Source organism: Penicillium bovifimosum (genome assembly GCF_028826915.1).
Source record: "Penicillium bovifimosum strain IBT 22155 chromosome Unknown utg000005l_segment0_segment0, whole genome shotgun sequence".
In the NCBI taxonomy this organism is placed as follows: Eukaryota; Fungi; Ascomycota; class Eurotiomycetes; order Eurotiales; family Aspergillaceae; genus Penicillium; species Penicillium bovifimosum.
Window position 1 is genome coordinate 1,729,907 of NW_026622714.1, and position 21,206 is coordinate 1,751,112.

General features: G+C 50.6%; 5 protein-coding genes across 5 annotated transcripts; 2 read left to right on the forward strand and 3 right to left on the reverse strand.

The window, feature by feature from the left end:
* Positions 1 to 4: 4 nt before the first annotated feature.
* N7515_005826 (Sec1 family protein) lies at positions 5 to 2,380 on the reverse strand (the record flags this gene model as incomplete). The annotated part of the gene is made up of 4 exons (XM_056666570.1): positions 5 to 1,495; positions 1,553 to 1,764; positions 1,993 to 2,188; positions 2,237 to 2,380. The coding sequence occupies 4 exons, from the start codon at positions 2,378 to 2,380 to the stop codon at positions 5 to 7; spliced, it is 2,043 nt and encodes a 680-aa protein (XP_056520166.1).
* Positions 2,381 to 2,667: 287 nt separating this feature from the next.
* Positions 2,668 to 4,011, forward strand: N7515_005827 (putative plasma membrane SNARE protein (Sec9); the record flags this gene model as incomplete). Its single annotated transcript, XM_056666571.1, has 3 exons — positions 2,668 to 3,034; positions 3,055 to 3,890; positions 3,952 to 4,011. 3 exons carry the CDS (start codon positions 2,668 to 2,670, stop codon positions 4,009 to 4,011), a joined length of 1,263 nt encoding a protein of 420 aa, XP_056520167.1.
* A 550-nt stretch (positions 4,012 to 4,561) lies between these two features.
* On the forward strand, positions 4,562 to 6,127 carry N7515_005828 (uncharacterized protein; the record flags this gene model as incomplete). The annotated part of the gene is made up of 1 exon (XM_056666572.1): positions 4,562 to 6,127. One exon carries the CDS (start codon positions 4,562 to 4,564, stop codon positions 6,125 to 6,127), a length of 1,566 nt encoding a protein of 521 aa, XP_056520168.1.
* Positions 6,128 to 6,953: 826 nt separating this feature from the next.
* Positions 6,954 to 8,119, reverse strand: N7515_005829 (C2H2-type zinc finger protein; the record flags this gene model as incomplete). Its single annotated transcript, XM_056666573.1, has 3 exons — positions 6,954 to 7,072; positions 7,130 to 7,628; positions 7,667 to 8,119. 3 exons carry the CDS (start codon positions 8,117 to 8,119, stop codon positions 6,954 to 6,956), a joined length of 1,071 nt encoding a protein of 356 aa, XP_056520169.1.
* An 8,881-nt stretch (positions 8,120 to 17,000) lies between these two features.
* On the reverse strand, positions 17,001 to 20,708 carry N7515_005830 (U2 snRNP complex subunit HSH155; the record flags this gene model as incomplete). Its single annotated transcript, XM_056666574.1, has 1 exon — positions 17,001 to 20,708. One exon carries the CDS (start codon positions 20,706 to 20,708, stop codon positions 17,001 to 17,003), a length of 3,708 nt encoding a protein of 1,235 aa, XP_056520170.1.
* Between the last annotated feature and the right edge of the window lie 498 nt (positions 20,709 to 21,206).

The following is a 21,206-nucleotide window of genomic DNA, read 5'->3' on the forward strand; positions in this document are numbered from 1 at the left end:
ACATTCACTCCGCCTTACCAAAGCTACCCTTCTCAATAGCAGCCTCCATCATCCGATCACCACTAACGATACTGGTAGTACAGATAATGATCTTCCTCCGCGGAGCCTCCTGCGTAGCAATGAAGCGCAACGCAGCAATCTCCGTGAACGTAATACCACCCAGGAAGAAGACATACACAGTCTTTGTAGCAGAATTGCCACTCAAAGTCTGACGAGCCCGCACAGCCTTATCATCACCCTTCTGAACAATATTGAAAGTCGAACCACGCGCACTCTTGACCACGTCCTCAAAGCCAAGCCAGCCAGGCGACGTCGTGCTGGCAGTATTTAGCGAGGCAGCAGGTGTACCACCCTTGATCAGCGAGACCATGTATGACTTTTGCAGCACACATTGGACCAGGCGGACGCTGAGGGGCGCAAAGCCACTATACACGTATGAAATGTCATTCGGGTCCTTCTCGCTGACCTCCTCGATGACAAGACGAAGGTTCTTGCGCAAATACCCATAGTTGGTCTTTGTTCCGGCTTGTACACCGGATGTAGGGAGGAGCGTGGTCGTGGCGGAGGATCGAGGCTGGAGGAGTTCCATCTTCTCTAGTGCCCAGAATGTGAGGAGGTGCTGGTGGCCATATGCTTGGACGATTTGTCTCTTGAAACTCTCCAGGTCGCGGGGGCGGAGACCACCAGACATGCAAGATTCCAGACACAGAAGCCGTAGTACGGTCTTCAGTGGGACGTCTCGAGCTATGAGCTCTTCAATTGTCTCGTGTTGATATGTGGAGTCGGCACCGGCGGCGCTGTTCTGTTGGACTTCCAGGGTTTTACGGAATGTTTCGGATCGAGTCAGTCGCATTATTTCTTCGGCTAGATTGGTATGGGTTCGAAGACTTTGGTGTTCCAGCTGGTAGGTTGGTAGACGGTTGACAAACTCTCGAAGCTCGCCTGTTGTCTTGGCCGTGTGGCGGCTTTCGTACTCGGTCTCTAAGCGACGTGCCACCTTATTCAGGATATCGCCAACAATTGCGAAGTTTGCATCTCGCAGTTGGGCGAACAATTGATCCGAGGCATCGAGCTGGATCTTTCTCTTCAGTCCCTGTTTGACTTGCTGGGGTGCCTTAGATGACTCTTGAGACTGTGGCGTGGGTGCAGGGCCGACAATGCTAGTGTCGACATCTGCTTGGTTGTTCTTAATTCCGACATATTCATCAATTAAGCCTTCGTATGTGAGCTGTGTTAGAAGGGGCGTTCCGAAGTCCACATCTCGGTCAATAATGATCAAGTTCTCGACACTGGCACTTGGCAACAGCCCTCTGGCAGACGGGTCCGCCAATCCAGAGCTCTCCTCTGCATCAAGTTCTTTTCTCATGCGCAAGAGGAGATCTGCCAGTCGCCGAGCATTGTCGCCTTTCCCCACGATACGTGGGAAATACCCATGGCGTTGTTGCACGCCCATGAGGGCCTTGGCGGCGTGGAAGATACACCCAGGATCTTTGTGCTGCAGGTCCAATTCAGCGAATGTTCCCCTTATTCGACGTGAAGCCTTTCAACTTACCAGGTACAAATCCTCAAACGATTCATCGAGTTCCAATGACAAGATATCTTGCTCCAGAGGCATAAAATAAAGTGGAAGCTCGGAGATATTCACGTCGCCGATGATCCCTGCCTCCTCCAAGACCGCATTGCTTACAAGGGTCCGTCTTGGAGCGAAGATGATGGAGAACTCATGTTCAACGTTTCCATTATTTTGCAGCCGTTTGATTTGTTCTATGATAACAATGTCAGCTCATCCTGATGGCACTCAATCAGAGATATTGGGAAAGGGCCCTAATGAAACGAGCTTGTACGTTGATAATGGTTATCAATCTAGGGTAAGTTTCTCCAGATTACATAGAGTAGGGAGGTCACCTATGTAACCTGATGGCGCCCTGAAAGGACCCAATGAGAGAGCCCAAATCCACAGCTGAAAGGGGGCAAAAAGAAACAATGTCATACCTGCTACAGTTCGAACGTGGCGAGCTTTCTCGCCACGAACGAGGAACACAACATTGCGTTGTGATGAGTCGATGTTTGCATTTTCCAGCAAGAAGACCCGATCCACGCCGTACTCCTGAAGCACGGAGAACTTAACAAACAGCCCCACTGGGCCAGCCAGCTCCTGGCTTATGACGAGGTTCTTCTTACCCCGGGCCTGGAGAGTAGTTAGCGCAGTTTCAGAAGATCAGGCAGCTATACTCACGCCTTCCAGCAATGTGAGGAGATCTCTCCGCGCCTTATCCCTAAAATGGTCCGCATCAGACCCCGATAAAGGAGCCATTTCATCCAGAGGCAACGTCGTGGCCAAAAATAAACAGAGAGACGTGAAGTGCCACTGCGCCCGCATTGGGTTAGCACTGCCACTGCTGATGTAACTGCCTAGGTTTGGTATTCGTATGGTTATGGCTGCGCCACCTTCTATCGTGGTGCTGTGTAACTTTGGTTTGTCGATCGTATGAAAGTTACCGTCAGGCGGCGATCTCGAACATCTAGCTCCCCTGAAGGCGTCTCAGATTATTCGTCTCTCTTGTCTCTTCTTTCTGATTCCCCTTTTCTTTCTTGTACTTCCTATTGCCCCCGAACATTTTAATCCATTCAGCAAATATTCTACAACCCCAATAATTAACACACATCATGGGTCTCTTCAAGAAGCATGATGGCGACGAGGACTCCAGCCGCCGAGCGCTCTTCGGGCGGAAGAAGGAGAAGAGCCCCTCAACCCCCCCTTCAAACCCTTACGCCCAACCAATTCCGATAGACCCATACACAAAGGCCAAGATTGGTGCCGGTGTCGCCCCCTTACCTGCCGACCACCCAGCCGCCAACGGAGGCTCCTCATCGCGCAACCCCCACAACATCCCCTCGGACCAGAAACACCCTTCCGGCGGCTACGCCCCGAACAAATACGGAAACCAAGGCGGCTACGGCAGTGATCGATTTGGCGGCGCAGGCGCTGCTTCTCCAGCTTCAGGCTCTGGCACAGGTTCACGCTATGGAACCGGTGGCTACGGAGAGGTCTAGGCGGTGCCGATCCCAACGACCCCGCGGCATCGGACTCCGCTCGCAATGAGCTATTCGGCGGCGCCAACAGGAACCGCGATAACGCGCCTCCGCCGTATACGGAGGGTCAAAATGGAACCGGTCAGGGACAGAATAACTACGGCGGTGGCAGCAACGAGTACAGCATGGCGACCTTCCAGGATCGACAGCTGACCGCAGAGGAAGAAGAGGAGGAAGAAGTGCAAGCGACGAAGAACGAGATACGTTTTGTGAAACAGGGCGATGTGGCGTCAACTCGGAACGCACTTCGGGCTGCGGCGCAGGCTGAGGAGACCGGTCGTGCGACACTTGCTCGCCTCGGCGCGCAGGGCGAGTCCGTCCACGATACGGAGAAGAGCCTCGACATGACGACCATTGAGGGCCGCATTGCGGAGGAGAAGGCGAAGGAGCTCAAGACGCTCAATAAGAGCATGTTTGCCGTGCACGTTGCGAACCCGTTCACCGCCTCGCGGCGTCGGCGCGAACGTGACGAGAAGACCCTCAATACACACCGCGAGGAGCGGGAGATTCGTGAGGGCACGCGATCTGAGGCGCACGGGACTAATCAGCGCATGGACCGAGTGTTCCGCGATATCCAGCGCGATGCGGCGAAGCAGGGCAAGGGAAAGAAGGCGAGCGTTACTGAGCGTGCCAAGTATCAATTCGAGGCGGATAGCGAGGACGAGGCGATGGAGGATGAGATTGAGCAGAACTTGGATCTGCTTGGTGGCGCTACTGGCCGGTTGAATGGTCTTGCTAAGGCCACTGGAAAGGAGCTGGACGAGCAGAACAGACACCTCGAACGTATTATGGGCAAGGTGAGATTTTGCAATTTCCCAATTTTGGTACGGGTATGGATATGAGACTAATTGGCTGCAGAGCGACTACGTCGACGATCAAATTGCCATGAACCGGGCCAAGCTGGACCGGATTCACTAGTGGCCTGCTTAAACTTAAATCAGGCGAATGGAGCTGCGGTATGCCTGGTGCTGTCGAGCTCACTGAATATCTCTGCGACTTTGTCCACTGGACGTTGTTAAATTTGGCGTTGGGGCTGGTTCTGCATTGTCTGCCGTGGTCATATCAGAACGGGCGACTAGAATATGGGGTCTTTGTTAAATATCATAATGGCATCGCGATTCATTCTATCCGTCGTACTGTGTACAGCTCCAGATAGACGCCGATATAGACCCACGAGCATGCGATACGGGGATGATAGATTCAGATTGGTAAGGGCCTACCTATGACTATCACCTTTTACGGGTACCTAAGCCACCATCGCAATGGAAGCTCACCAAATCCCTGACGCGGAGATCGACATCCCGCCTGCGGGGAGTGCGGGGAGCCAGCCGGAGAACCCCCGAAGAACCCTAACTACACCAGTATAAAACCAACCACACCTCCAAGACGCATCATCCACCCATTCCTCAAGCCTCAATCCCTCAATCAGTCTATCAGACATAGAACACAAACCAACATTGTCTTCAAAATGTCCCTCTCCCAAAAAACCGACATCCTAGTAATAGGCTCCGGCAACGCCGGCCTCAGCGCCGCCCTCTCAGCCGCACAAACAAACCCAACCCTCAAAGTAACAGTAATCGAGAAAAGCCCCTCCTCCTGGGCCGGCGGCAATACCTACTTCACAGCAGGCGCCTTCCGCACAGTCCACAACGGCCTATCCGACCTCCTCCCACTAGTCAACAACACCACCCCCTCGCAAGCATCCCGCATCGACATGGACCCCTACACAGAATCAGACTTCACCGCAGACCTGCAGCGCATGACAGGTGGACGCACCGATCCCGCGCTCTCCAAAGCGCTCGTCTCCGACTCACGCGCCGCAATCACCTGGCTAGCCTCTAACGGCGTCCGCTTCCAGCTCTCCTTCAACCGCCAAGCCTATGAAGTCAACGGCCGCATCAAGTTCTGGGGTGGTCTTGCGCTAAAGACCGAAGACGGCGGGAAAGGTCTTGTGGAAGACGAGCTGCGCGCCGTGAGAAATGCCGGCGTCGACGTTTTCTTCGATACAGCCGCCACGGCGCTGGTTACAGACGATTCCGGTGCGGTCGTTGGCGTCGAGGTCGTCAACTCTGCCCCTGTCTCCAAGAGCAGAAGAACAACCATTGCCGCATCAGCAGTCATCCTGGCTGCCGGCGGCTTCGAAGCCAATCCACAGCTCCGCGCGCAATGGCTCGGACCGGGGTGGGACGCAGCAAGCGTGCGCGGAACACCGTATAACACGGGCGAAATGCTGAAGATTGCATGTCGCGATGTCAGCGCCAAGACAGCCGGGAACTGGAGTGGATGTCACAGTGTAGCGTGGGATGCGGATGCAGGTGCGCACTCCGGGAACCGGGAGATATCGAACCAGTACACGAAGAGCGGGTATCCGCTTGGGATTATGGTGAATCGGAACGGGGAGCGGTTTGTGGATGAGGGGTTTGATATGCGGAATTATACATATGCGATGATTGGACGGCGGGTGCTGGAGCAGCCTGGGCAGGTTGCGTTTCAGATTTGGGATGCGCGGACTACGGGGTGGTTGCGAGACGAGGAGTATCGGGATGAGGTTGTGAGGAGGATTGAGGCTGGGACTATTGAGGAGTTGGCGGGGAAGTGTAAGGAGGTTGGGCTTGTTGATACGGAGGCGTTTGTGAAGACGATTAGGGAGTATAATGCTTCTGTTGAGGGAGAGGAGGAGAGGAAGAGGTGGGATCCTGCTGTGAAGGATGGGTTGAGGACGAATGGGTTGGCGGTTGCGAAGTCGAATTGGGCTTTGCCGGTTGATAAGGCGCCTTTCTTGGCTGTTAAGGTCACGGCGGGCGTTACGTTTACTTTTGGGGGGTTGGCTGTTAGGCCGGAGACTGCGGCTGTGATTTCGGAGACGACGAATGAGGAGGTGCCCGGTTTGTATTGTGTTGGGGAGATGCTTGGTGGTATCTTCTATGATAACTATCCCGGTGGGAGTGGATTGACTTCTGGTGCTGTCTTTGGGCGTCGTGCAGGTCGAGCTGCAGCTGAGAGAGCTGGAAGTGGAAGACTTGGACGGTTGTGATGTTGATATGTTTGTTGTATAGGATGTGCATAGAAAGCCTTACAAGGAGCAGAAATGTTCAGAAAGTCTTCTATTAGACAGATAGTAGCGACTGTGTAGACTCGACCAAAGGCCTCGCAGGGCCCAAAACAAAAAATAGGAACCAAATGCTTTCCTATGCCACGGGTATCATGACCAACACCAACCCAAAGTGCACGTTAAGTGCATTCGAAACGCAGACCCGTGGGAAATGGGGTCTGAGGCAGAGAGTCGAAAGAAAAGGTAAATGTGATAAAATGGTCTAAACCAAGCAGACGCAGGGTAGAGATTTATGAAAAGAAGCAGGCAATAGCCTGTGAAATAAAGCCAAAAACATCGAATCATCACAAACCCCCATGGTATCGAGAAAAAGCACAAAAGGGACGCCCAGGTCTAGCGAAAGAATAAGAAATGAAACAACGCATCCAGCCGAACCTCTATGGTCATAACGTGGGTTGAAGGAAATGAACATCAGAAAAAGATGAAAAGCAGGAAAAGGCTCTCTCTTGCTCGTGGCCCTCGGGCCGAATCCAATATTCACAGACCGTGTGGGTGAGTTTCTCATATCGCTTCAGAAAATGCTTCGAGTTGATGCTGAGAAAAGAAGAACGGTGGTCCAAGCTGTTGTACGAGACAAGGAACGAGCCTTTCAAGAAATGATGCCACTTATGGATCACGGAATGGCTCGTATGGAAAAGAGGTCGGTGGGTAAGGATTCGGCGCTGTGTGCGCAGAGGTCGAGAGAGCATGCTCGAAGGATTTGTCGAGTAGAAGAAGGTAGTCGTATGGAGATTGGTAAATTCACAGATTACTCGTCGTCATCGCCAGAACCGGTGTCCTTCTCGCCTTTGTGGACCTTCTTGTGTCGACGCAGGTTTGAGACAACGGAGAAGTGCCGCCCGCAGCCTTCAACATCACACGCGAATGCTAAGAGAGGATATTAGTACATGAACTGAAGATCAAAGATTTGAAGCGAAAACTCACGCTTCTCGCCAGTATGGCTGTACATATGCGTCTGCAGCGAAGATGGACGCGTGAACCGCTTATCGCAAACCTTGCACTTGTGCTTCTTCTGCGTGTTGGAAGGCATCTTCGAGCTAAACTGGCTCATCATGGATTGCGGACCAGGGGGAGCACTGCCGGCCAAGAGACTGGCCGGACGTGGAAGAGTGCGCGATTCATATGACTCAGAAGTGGTGGAGCTGTAGTCTGTCACGGAAGAGTCGACGGAGCCCACTGAGGCGCTGTAGTAGGGGTAGTTGCCGCCGGAAGAGATTGACGAGGCGGAAGAGTGGGTGGAAGGGAAACCGTAGGAATCAGCTGAGCTCCGCGCACCACGGGGTCCGGGCCCGTAGATGTTGCGCGGGGTCAGGTCCTGGCTGAGAGCGACCATTCCGCGGCTGGCGTCGAGCGCATCACCGAATGTAGGGCCAGCAGCTGTAGATCCAACACGAGCGGCGTCTCTGGGGGGAATGGTCAGCTTCTGCGATTGCAGAGCAGGGCTCTCGGAGATCAACTTACGAGTGCGAGATGCGACGGGCATCTTGTGGGGAGGGGTGAATGGGGGCGTAGCTGACGGGAGCGTAGGCAGAAGGCGCGAAACTGCTCATTGGGGGGTGCGGTGGTGTAGGAGGGGGTCTGGTCAAAAGTTGTGCGCGGCACCTCGTGCTGCATTCCCATTACCTCGGGGCCGTAGTTGGTGGTCGCGTAGGTGCTCCCAGCCACCATTGACGGCGCTGACGCTGGGACGCTGGGGTATGGCATGGACATGTTGGCGCGGTTCACTTCTTCCGCCTTGATCTGGCCGAGGGGCATGCTGGCGCCATTGCCCATGGAAGTCGCGTAGACTGGGGGTGTCGAGTGGGAGGAGGTGTGCGCTGCAGCCCAGGGATCTGTGAATTGTGGTGGTGTGTGATGGTAAACATTGTCGAAGCTCATGCCGCCATACGGGCGGTTCTGATTTTCCATAACCATCGTCATGGGGGATAGATTCGCGACTCGATCGCGTGTAGGGACTGTATAGAGTGCGCTTGGAACTCGAATTCCAAGGGATGTTTCTTTTTTCTTTGGGAGAAGAGTGATCGACTGTGTTGATCCGGAGTGCGTGAAGACCAAGTGATATGCCCGATGATCAACAATTATTTTATATTAATCCGAGCAGGGTGCAAAGAGAAAATGAGAAACAGTCTGGGGAAGGGGATCGGCGAAGCTTATGAAGGAACAATATAAGGTGTGAGGCATGATCCCATACTCCCAAGTGCCACTGACGACGTCCCGTCGGGGGTTGCAGATCGCTGGGAATAAATAATACCGGAATTTTCTTTTTTTTGAGTTTTTTTCCTTTTTTTCTTTTTCTTTTTTTCACCTTTTCAAAAAATATTTACCTAATTTTACAGATTTATCTTATTTTATTCTTATTAAATCTTTTCACCCTAGAGGCATTGCTTAGGGCCAGAAGAATACTAAACCCATTTACCCTTCCCTTCGATCAGCGTCTAAAATATATTAATTGCGTTAAGCATTAACTAGGCTGAGGAATCGAAGATCTAGAGAATCACTAAGTCTTTGAGGAATGTCAAATACTGTAGTTTTAGATCCTCCGATATCGGACGGCTCGGGAACCATACAACACAATATGATATGAGCGCAAGTAACCAAGAGCAAGATATAACATGAAATCATCTTGAAGTGACAAATGCGAATAATGACCAGCCAAAATCATGGGACTCAAAAAGCAGTCGGTGACCTCAGAATCAAAGGGGGTGTGGAGGGTGTGGGCTAGGGGAATGTTCACTGGGAGACTAGCCGTGGTGGCGGTTGATGAGTGGTCCAACCGTGCCGTGTCTGAGGGAAAAAGAAAACCGCATGAGAAATTGGGAATTGATTGGATCAGAATAATGGAGATAAATACGAGAATTAAATGCAAAAAGGATTTAACATTTAAGAAAAACAGGAACCGCCAAGAAATAAACTCACCAAGGGTTCGCCTCGAAGGCGTGGTTTCAATGTAGCGGGGCAGATCCCAGTGTCAATGGGTACATCCGTGCCGTGGGGGTCAATATGACTGTGATGATAGTGATAGTTCTTGATGAAGCGATGATTAGTAGTCATCGAATATGTCAGATACACCATGAGTAATGTGGAAGATAGAGCCATAAACATTCCGAGTCAAACACTCAGAAGACAGACTTTAAGACAAATCCCAAAGCAGAAGATCATACATCGTATACGGGAACTCTTATTATTGGCAACCTGTTGGACCCTACGGCCTTCAGAGTAAGCAAATAGGAAACTTGCTTCCCATTCCTATTTCCTTTTTCCCCTCCCCCAAAAAAAATGAATGGCGTAAGCCATAGGCCTTTGACACGGCACAGATAGGGCCTAGCGCGCAAACCCGACCTTACATATCAGAGAGAAGGGGACGTTTATCGAATCACTATTCGACATTATTGGCTGCATCCTAACTCCATTTGACTAGTTCGGCAAAAATGTAATAACATTGGACATCTACAGTACCTCGACTCCAAATCTGCGTAGTATGTTATTGTTGACTCCGTACACTTCGTGCTAGTTCTAGACACAGACATGTGGGATGCACAATGCATCCGGAGAGCTCCACATGGGGGGCAGTAGGGATGCCGAGCTCATAGGGACAAGACGATGACTTCCACTACGTACTGAATTCGGAGATCCTCCGAACACTCCAAACAGGAACTCATTCTTCCTCACGGCATATCTCTCGGTCGCAACTAGACGAGGGTTCAATATGTTTTCACCCCAGCGGAACACAGAATAAGCCTCCTGCAGGCGGAATGCATAAGTTTCAATTCGGACGATGCCATTAGCCGGGCCATGCGAGCTGTATCACATAGGAACAGCTCTAAATCTACTACGGGACCAACAAATTTGAGAACACAAAGTGACAACCTCGTATTAAGCCTGTGATAAGAGTCGGTAGTTTCTTTTTCCCACGGGCGACAAGTTTCCCCTCCCGGGAATTGGGGACTGGGGGGCCAAGCAGACCAACCATCCGGAAATCGACGTCAGAGCCCTGGAAAAGACCCCTGTTGGGACTGGCGCGGCTCCCGCAATAGCGCGGTAAATGTTCCAAACTCTTGAATTGGACAGATCACAAAAGTACCCCATCAAATCATCATAGTTCTTTCCTTTTTGTCTTTTCTGCTTCTTCATTTTCGTTGGATAATCTCCCTGTACCTCGTGCAGTGGAACCTGGCTTAAAGTTCGCCATTCAATAGTGAGTACTCTCCAATAGATAAATTTCCGGGAATCTGGTCCCCGAGCTTCGGGGATTAAGGTCAGCCCCGAGGTCGGGGATGTTCGTTATGGAGTACTACAAGGTTCAGATCACAGGATGCGAAGCAACAAAGAGGGGGGAGATCATTACGAAAAGCCGAGGAAGAGGCTGAAGAAACCACGAGTTAACCTCGACCCCTGTCCAATCACACATGGCTCCTACAGCGATTAGTGATTAGAACACCGGGGAGGAGACAGGATATAGCCTACAACGGTTAGACTGGAGTATACTCCGTATTGTACATGGTATTGTCCGTCGAGTGTCACAAAGTGGCCATTTGAGGGAGGATCAACCGCCGCTCTCCCGAGGGAAGACAGCCGAAACATGCTCGACCCGATCTTGCCACTGTGGGGTATCGAAGCCGTTTAGGAGCTTCTACCATGGATCAACCAACCACCTTGGAGGAACCTCCAAATCGCTTCTCCGATGGATGGGGTTTCCTCGGTTTCAGCTGGGAATACTGTGGTTACTTTCTCCGCATTCCGTTGAACCATGGCGGCGCCACGGCGTTCTGTTGGGTGCGCTGTTATTCTGGAAAAACTTAGAATCGCAGTCTACCAGATCGGCCAACATCTTGGTACCGCGAACTTTGTGCACTTATTTGCTAAAGACTGGGTGGTTGTCACCGTTGTCTGGTCGCATGGAGTAAGGGGAGGTGGCTGTCCATGGGTCATGTGGATGTGCCTCGAAAACGACCGTGGTCTCGGGTTAGCGGATTGGGTTGGTGTCGATAGAGTTTCTTTCTATCAGAATTGTACAAGCTGTTCAGGCACTCTATTTTGAGTCTGTCTGTTTCCATGTTGTATTGCTCTCGGGGAAGTGCTGGTGTACCAAGGGCGGAATTTAGCGTACTTCCACGCCGAGAACACGAAAGATCTCTCCGACTCTCACTATCGAGTCTGACTTGTTGCTCTAACTAACGTTGTGAAATGTAAAGTCCCAACTATCCACCCTTCGGCTAAAAGGGTCGGTGATATAGCTCTGCCGAGCCCACTAATTTCCGGGCGCAAACCTCGAAACTGAGCACTTGGGCAGTCGGGTAACAAAACAAACGCCAATGTCCACATTACTCAGTGAAAGCGACCAGACAGTAATCAATCCAATATCGAACTCCATGTTCAAGCGATTTGCCTCATTCTCAGAAGCCCGTATGGAGCCCGCGAAATTAAGAGGCGTAGCGTACAGAGTACACTCAGACTAGAACTACACAGTAACAGCAAGATCAGACCGAGAAAAAAAACAAGCAATGCAGACTATCAGATCCAGTAGATCAACCTTCCCCTTTCTCTCGACCTACTGTGTGGATCACCCACTTCAAATGCATCCGCAATAATGGGTCCAGGACGCCATCTGTGCTGGCAAATGTGGCGTTTGGATTGCTGATTTTTGAGTGAATGGTAGTGGATGGGGAGGGGAAAGAAAAGCAGTGAAAATGCAGACGCCAAGAGGCTTTTGGATGTGTGGGTTTGTGTGTGGTTCCTCAATTACTAGTACTAATTCGTATACGCGCAGTACATACGGAGTACACATTGAAGATGGCGTTCAGTAGTTCAAAGTCTGTGTCAAGAGATGGAAGGTATCCCTTGGCTGCAGTCGGATTGGGCCGGATGGACAGTCCGCAAAGTGTATCTGTTGACACGGGAGGGTGTGGACTGTGGAGCATCATTCAAGGTCGTCCACAGGTGTTTTTCTCTTTCTCTTCACAGACCCTTCCGCTGACCGCTTTTTTCTTCATCCAGGGACAATGTAGTCCGTGAGCACGGCTAATGTGATTAATGACGCGTCTTTTCTTTCCCGTCAGCTTGTCCATCTAGCTAATTATCGGTTTCCGAGAAACCCGCTGAAATTTTCCCGAACCCTTCGAAAGGAAAAAAAGGAAAAGGGCGGTCAAAATACGCTGTATCCAGTCCGTTGCAGAAGATATCGGAAAACTATGTACATCGTACATCGTGCACTGGAGCAACCCCAGATCTTCATTTACTATCGATCGTCCATGATTATCAGCTTCATGGCTAAAAGGGGAATAAAAAGAGAAATATCTTAAGTACACAGTAATCAACAATAAGATCTTTATCGAGCACGTTTTGACGATCCGCCTCAATGCCGAGTGTCAATCAGGTACACTTGACCAACAAGGCCTGTCATCTGCACGGGGCTTCGATCTTGGCGGTTCCCACACGGCAGATCGTCAGTGTCCTAAATCAAGGTTGACATTGTGTGCACATCACCGTTCTTTGTACATGTACATCGTATTTGATACTGCGGATATATTTCCGACTCTTCTTCAGTATGTACTCTGTACTCTGTAGATGTACTTTGGTGGATATGATCCTTCACTCTATTCTGCAGAAAATAAACGTCTTAAAGTTTCTATCTAGAACCACAGAACGTAATGAACCGTTCTTCCAATATTCAATATTGGAAGTGTTTGCATCCACATCCATAGTGGAGGATTGGTGACCCGTGGAAGCCACCTTCCACGAGGAGTCCGGATAAATTGGATGAACTCCAACTCCATATGGCACTCCACCAGTCCCTTTTCCAACATTGAACCACAGCTTCCTAAGCGTCGGTGATTGCCCGAGGTCGCTTTCCCGATACCGGAAGCCCCCTTGGAGTCTTTGAGTATTTTGGGACTAGCGTCGACCGGCCCAATCTAATTAGGATTAGCTTAGTACCACCGGGTCCACATTCTTACATGTTTGTGCAGAGCCGTGCTGTCCAATAAAAAGAATTCAGTTGCAAGCAGGCCCCACCTGGGGACGGCAGATAGTCGATAGCCGATCTTGGCAGTTGTTGATAGACCAATTGCATCGGGAGACCCACCAGGAGCTGACGCGTGCTCATCCCGCGCTTTTCAAATCAACGTGGTATCTCTGCTCCTTGGGTGAAGGGTTCAACAAAGTAGGAAGGTTGACCTTGGTTGTCTGGGTGGAAATAGCTCCGACCTTACCAAGGTCTTTTCTCTTGCTTTCGGGTATTCACTACTCCATACAGCTATCTACTTTCTCTATCGGATTCGCTGCTGGCTTCATTCGCATCTCTGTTTGTAGCTACAATAACCTATCCATGAGACTACAACAGATGACGTGATCCCTCCTCCCCGCAACGCCCGTTGGCTTGGTCCCCCAAGCTGTGATCCCTGCGTGCGATCCTAGCCGGCTCCACATTTCCCGCTAGGTACACTGCCACTCCCAGGGTCAACGCTAATGACCTGAAACGTTCGTAAGTGGGGGGCACTCAAGCAGGAAATCGTCGCACTCACTTGTCAATTTCAACTTAAGAGTTAATAGACTAATTTCAGACCATAACTAACTACTCCGTATGGAGTTTGCTTTCCCTCGTTCGAGAATGGACCCGCCAACTGGTCAACGGCAAAGTCATGCATTTTTAACTAAACCGTCTTGAGTAATTCGTCCCTGAATATCGACATCTTATCAGGAGCTCTTGATGTCATCGAAGATTGCGCAAAGGATCTGTGTTGGAAAGGATTCGGAAAAACGTCGGAGGAGTTCGGATTGAATACCCCTGTTTGCCTGAAGAATACTCTTTGCCTGAACACTACTGAACAGGCGCTACACGGCAGTTCTGATCGGATCTCCCCCACCACCCATCTCCGTTGGTGTCGAGACAAGTGACTATTGGACACGCAAATTACGGTGTGCGCTCTAAAAAAGCCACATTCTGACACGGACAAGCCACCTGTTCTCCGAATTACATACTCGAATCGGAAAGTATAGCCTTACCTATAGTAGCGTTCATAGGCATGACTCATGAAGATATTGTAGAAATGAGAAACAACGCAAGCTTCCCCTGGCAACCGTTGGTGAAGGATGTACTTGCAGAAAGTGGAGTAATTACTGCGTACTGGTCTTGGCCTATGTCACTGGACATCAGAAACACTACAGGAAAGATAGCCAATACTGCGTGTGTGATAAAGTAAAGAAAGACCTTGAAGAAATAGCCTAAGCCCTAATGCACGCTGTAATTCGTTGACGTCGAGAAGGCAAGAGGGGGGTAGTCGCAATATGGTATCGCGCCAAAGGCGCCCGATCGACGAAAAAGTGTGCCACACACACCCCCTCACTGTGTGCCTCAACCGTCGTGAATGGGGCTTGCTGCAGGGTCTTCGATCCCTTGAATGGATTGGTAAATGAAATAATTCCAATGAAAATAATAATAAGCTTGAATCCTCACAGATCTGCCTTACAGTAGAATTAATATTTGCCCTAATTAGTAGACCAAATGAGACAAGCAAGACATACCTACTGTAGTACTTGTACGAAATAGGGTTGTTTATGGTAGAGAGTCCAGACATGGTTTCACTACGGAGTACTGTAGATAAGAGCAAGTCTCCTCCCCGAGAGTCACTGCCGAATGATGAATCCCTGTTGCACCAAGTCACTGCTGAGTGGATCTTGGATCTCCATTTCCCTGTCCACACTCCACATAACCTTTTCTCTTTTTAACTTTGCCTTGTCTTTTTACTTTTTTTTATGGTCTCCACCTTTCCTTCACATGAAATCCTGGAATTTCCCGAGGTTGGTCTTGACAGCTACCACGGTTCTTGGCGTTGATGCGCAAGACCTTCTCCATACTCTACTACACACAGTACATACTATCTTTAGATGTATGTTGTAGACTTCAAGATGACATAGACGTTGTACAATATGATATGTTCAAGACCAAATTGGGCTCTCTGTATCGGTGTTACCTCGGCGTTCATTCCTGCATGTGCCATCCCCACGATCTGATCTTGTACAACATAACCTCAGATGCAGGGTCTCACAGCATACAGTCGAAGTATTCAACTATGCCGCGTCACTACTCCGTACAACATTCGCTAAAGACAAACAGATACGGAGTAGTTCGGTCAAAGGAGATTAGCTACGGTGTTTGCAGTTAGAATATTTTACATTGTCCACACAACATTGGATAGCTCCCGGTACCCAAGTTCACGGAATTAGAAATCCGTAAATATTAAAAAACAAAACTCGAGCTTGCAAACCCATGGGAAAGGTAAAATAAAAAGGGGCGTTACACAATCGATATCCCTGTGTACTTAGAACATCGTGTAACTAACTACATGTATCGAATCCATTGCTTGTTGCTTGTTGCTTGCTGAAATACGAAAGGAAATGAAATCTTCTCCATTCCGCGGTTCGCAAGTCCGCGGATTACGAGATTTCTGGTTCACGCCCTGAATTCAGGGGGAGGCTGTGTAGTTTGAAGTTTGGTCGGGAGATTGTAGATTTGGTTCTCCATCCAGTTCCTGGTTTGGCTCGATATCTACGGAGTACACAGTACAATGGATGTTGTATATACCTATTGATCATTGCACTCCGAATCTGCGTACAACATAACGAATCTATTCTGCACAGAGACAAGAAACAAGGAAGCGGTTGATATACTTCAAGTCCCTTATTCTAGCATACGCATATTCTCCCTGCGCATACCCTCTAAGGCCATGCAGGGCAACACTCAACCCCATTCCTACATTGAAAACTGAATATCTACAAAATCCCATTCCCCACAAGAGCCACATCTGCCCGAGCTTACGCGGCCACATCCTGCGCCAAGCCCTACCCACAGCAAGCTTAGGCATTTGGCGCTCTTGGCATCCTTAAATGGAGATTTATTACGGCTCCTCTTTGATTTCTGTTTTCTGCTTCTTGCTGAGGTGACGAGTTATTTTTTGAAATTTTCTTTTCTATTTTTTGCGTGGCGATTTCAGAGGGAAAGGGGGGAGGAGTGGTTGGATACGATATCCCCCTTATGGATGGAAGATTGAGGGATTATTCAACAGGTGGTGATCTTGTCAGAAGCTGACTGACTACGTACTGTAGTCACAGGGTAGGAGATTTTACCACTACGGAGTATACACCATTTAGTCCGGTCTCCCAAGGCTGGATCATAGATCTGTACAACGTGAGACATGTTTACCCCAGATTTTGTGTTTTCAGGGTTTAACAGTCCCGTGATTGACATGATTATCGGAGCGATCCCTGCCTGATATTGCCCCTGTCCGACCATGCTTGGTCGATTGATTTGCGATCGACTCTACAGGACCTGGGCTGGTTTGGTTTGCAATAATGGTGAATATAGTTAGATAGGATAAATTTGCTGTAAAGAAGACTGTTTTCGTGGACTTCGTGTTAGCAACAGAGATAAACATAAATAGCATCCATTTATCGGTTGCAAGCTGCCCAAAGGTTGAATTTTCTAAGGTTGGCCGGCCCGGGGCCGACTTAAGGTCTGACGGATATATCACACACCTACCCAGTAGGTATCTAGGTATCGCAACCCGACTCTTTTACGAAGATATCCGAATAATTGAATCCCAAATTGAAATTGATATATTTTCCCAACTTTCGCAAAAGATACAGTTACACAGATACGCCAAACATCCCTCTGTATGAAGAAAATATTGACCCAAAGGGAGATAGAAAGAAGATAACACCGGCTCGCAAGTAACACATCACCAAATCTGTACCTAATAATGCATGAAGAGAAAACAACCGTCAAAAGCACATCGTCGTCCTAGATCATGATCGATAGCTCCGGTCGCTCGAGATCACCCTCCATCTCTGGATAGTAAGGGATCATTGAATCGGCCGATTGGACATACGCATCGTTGTACAGTCTCCAGTAAGGATTGCGCACCTTGCGGGCAGGATGGAACAAGCCAGCCCAGATGTAGTTCATAACGATGCCTGAGCCGACAGCCGTCCGGACAGCCTCGATGGCTTCGATGACCCGGTCAATGACGTGGGGACTGGTCTCGAAGATATTGGGGAAGAGCAGATTGAGAAGGTGGACCATGGCGTCTTCGCAGCCAAGTCCAACAACACCGAGGGCGACGTGCTTGACGGCACTGGCAGCGGTTTGTCGGTGGACTTGGTCACGGTCGATAAGAGCATCTTCCAGCAGCGGCGTGACAGCGTAGACATAGTCCTTGCCCATCTCGCCGATATATTCGAACAAGAAGGATATGGCCTTGATCACACCGTTCTGCACGTTGAGATCGGGAACCCGGTACTCGTTCATCAGCGCGGGGAGCACAGTGAACGGAGCACAAGTCTCGGCCACGATACCAATGGCGACGGCTGTGCAGACACGAGACTGACGCTCCTGTACTCGCAAGTTGCCGAGAAGAGCGGCCAGAACATCCTGGGGACCAATGGCCTTGGCGATGAAACCGAATGTGTTGTTGGCCGCGCGACGGATGCCCTTCTTGTGGGCCTTGAGCATGTCCATCAACTCGAAGCAGATACGCATCCATTCACGGGCATTCACGGCCTCCGGACCACGATCGGCGATACGGCCGACAAGATCGATGGTGTTCTCCTGCACTTTTTCGTGTCGATTGCGCAGGATGGGGGTAAGGCGGGGTAGGAGGTCGCGGATGGGAGGCTGCATCTGGTTGATACCGACCACGGTGACGATGGCACGCAAAGCACCCAAGATGGAGCCGAGAACCTCGGGGTATTCTTCGCCCAGGTACTCATAGAGTACGATACCGAGCTTGCCCATGAGAACGTCCTCATCGCACTGCTTCATAACAAATGCAATACGGGAAATGAGGTCGGCTGCTTGTTGTCGAACATTGGAATCCTTGTTGTTCAAACGCCAGAGAATAGTACTGACGATCTGGGGAAGATATGACTTGCAGCGTGTGCCAAGTGCATTGACCACCGTGCCAAATCCATTGAGAATGACGAGGTCTTCAATGCTTTGTTCCTGGAAGGCGAAGAGAACACCGTCAATAAGGCGCTCCTCCAACCTCTCGGAGATATCTGCAGCACCAAGGGATGCAATCAACTTTTCAGCAGTTTCGACCGTCATCTTGCGGTACGGCTCGCTTTCGTCTTTCAAATTGTTGACGATGCGCTCGAGGATCTCGCTGACTCCCACCTTCTGACCCAAATCCACGGTGGTATCGACTACTTGGCGGTAATTTCGTTTATCGAGTGCCATACGCCGCACCCAGAAGCTCTTGAAGAACTCGGCCAAGACATTCTCCTTCAAGTAGCCGGCAGTCACACCTGCCGTGCTGGCACATTGAGAAACCACCTTCAAGACGACCTTTTTCATTTCCTCGTCTGGTGAGGCGAACTCACGCAGAAGAATCTCCATGATTTGAGTGGTGTAATAATTGGCATATTCCTCATCCATGAGGGGAATGATGTATCCGACAGCCTTGAGGAAGGCTGTGAGACCCTTGCCACGCTGCTTACGGGCACCGGTCCAGAGAGGGTTTAGAATGGCATCGAAACTTTCGATACCGTATGGGTTCGCAGCTTCAGCCAAAGCGGCCACAGCTAGAGCGGTAACCGTCCGAACCTTAGCTTGTTCATCGCTGATGTTGTCAGAGATACACTCCACCAGCCCCTTGAGATGAGGGAGAATGGCGCAACCCATAAGAATAGGAATATGTTGAACAATCTTGACACCAGTGTGTCGGGCCTGCCACGACTTCTTACTGCGGCAGACAGCACGGAGGAAAGGGAGGAGGGCGGGAATGCCGAGGGCAGAGGCCACAACGGCGAAAGCTCGTGCGGTGGTGTTTCGCACATATTCGTCGACATGGTCAATGTCAGGACGCATAGTACTAATCATTGTAGCAAGACCGGCGGCCTTGGCAAGATTCGAGATAATCTCTCGACCCTCAGCACGAGCATAATAGTCTTGATCAATGAGCAGGGGCTCAATGACGACCAAGATCTTGTGGACATATGGACGAACGAGATCATCCAGTTTGTAGAGAATTCGATCAATGACCTTGACCAGCAAATGGCGCTCCTGATCTTCCAAAGACCTCTCCATCAGCAATGGGAGGATCTGATTGAACAGAGCTCCGGGACCAAAATCGCGCGCATTGTCTGTGATTTGTCGCAGAGCGGTCTTTCGCATCGGCGGGGTACCGTTCTTGACCTTGAGGAGCAATCGCATGATCTTCCGCTCCTTCATTTCTTCCACAGTCATGCTAGCTTCATCGCCGCCTTCCATTAGCTTGCCAAAGTAGGCCATATCCTCCGGCTTGAAAAACTGAAGATCACCAACGCCGGGGATATCGGTTGGAAGATCCTTGCCCACAGACTGGACACTTTCCGGCTCCTGCATCATAAAACCGCCAACAGCGCTGGGAACGGGCGCTGGCGTAGCCATGAGTCTGCGGGCATGAGCACGAACTGGCTCATATCCAGGAGGAGGATCGAGGACTTTATAGCCTTGCGCCTCACCTGGAAGCATGATATCGAGCTCTTCATCGGACCAACCGCCCATTTGAACAGGCATATCAGCTCCGAATCCGGCAGCCGCGGGAGCGCCCTGCGAAGGATGCATAGGAGTAGCGAGTCCTTGGTTGCCGACGGGCGTGGCGGCTGTAAGAGACGGCGCAAGATCCCACCTCGATGGGAGAGGTGCGGGTGCTTGGGGTGCCGCAGCATCAGGAGCCGAAGCCCAACGTGACTTCTTGCTTGGTTCGGCCGAATCGCCAGGCTCTTCAGTCGAGCCCCATCGCTTCTTTCGCTTTCTGTCTGTAGCTACTGCAACTGTCGATCCCGCCTCGGCGTTTTCTTTATCCTGTTCCACCGCTTTCAAGGTAGCTTGGTGTTCTGTCACATCTTCGCCACGCTCGCGCTTCTCTGCAATCAGTTTTTTGACGCGCTCCTCTTCTCGGTCCAGCTCGCGCATAGCCATAACCTCACGGTAGGTCTGTGGTTCGCCGTCAACGTTAGCCTGGACATTCGCAGCGAAGGGATCGGCGCGTGTCGGGGTCAAGGCGCCACGGTTGAATCGACGCTTCTGGTAGTCAGTCTCGCGGTCAGCGATTCGTGCTGCTTTCTCACGGCCTAACAGAATATCCTCCTCTTCGACGCCATGTCCTTGCGCCATTTCATCGATTTGGCTTCTGGTAGCAGTGTATTGGCCAACCAGGTTGTGCCCTCCATTTGCGTCTTCCATTTCTTCATCCTCGCCATCGACGGCGATCGATGTTTCGTAGCCTTGGAACTTGTCCGCTCCATTTCGTTCGTACAGAAAGCTGTCGAAGGATTCCGTCAGGGAGGCCTTGGTCGAGTTATCAGTACGCTGACCAGATTGGTCGAAGGTTTTGGAACCTTTTTTGCCTGCAGCAGCAGCAGCATTGCGCTCAGCTTGGAGCCGGCGAACGGCCTCGATATCGGCTACAGTGGGGATCAGTATGGGGCCACACGGGAGAGCTTGCGAAAACGTACCGTCAGACATGATGATGGAAATCAAAAGTCGCAAAGATATGAGTGAGCTTGTATTACCGCAGAAGATAACACCGCAGCTACATCCGGATTGAAAGCCGCTTCAACGGTCGCAAGAATGGTGGATGGGGATGTCGTGTTGGTAGTCGCCTTGATGATGAAAAGGTCGTGATGATGTGGCACGTGATTGATACGCAGCTGCGGTCACGTGAAATATTCAGGTCGCGTGACTTGAGAGATACTAGTGAGGTCAGAGCGGTGAAGGGATCTATCGGAAATATATTTAGCCGATCAAGGGCGAGACATCAAGTGAAAGACGGCGAAACTCCCGAAGCTGGAGAAGCACCTAGGGCTTAAAGAAACTGGAGCAAGTGGGCTAGCGATGGACCATCCTCACCTATGCTGAGAGCAATACCCGTGGACATACCAGCCAAAGAAGACAACTTCCATCAAGTTACTGCAATGAGATCTCCGTTCATCTGGACTCCCCCAGTGAATGTAGCCAACCTCT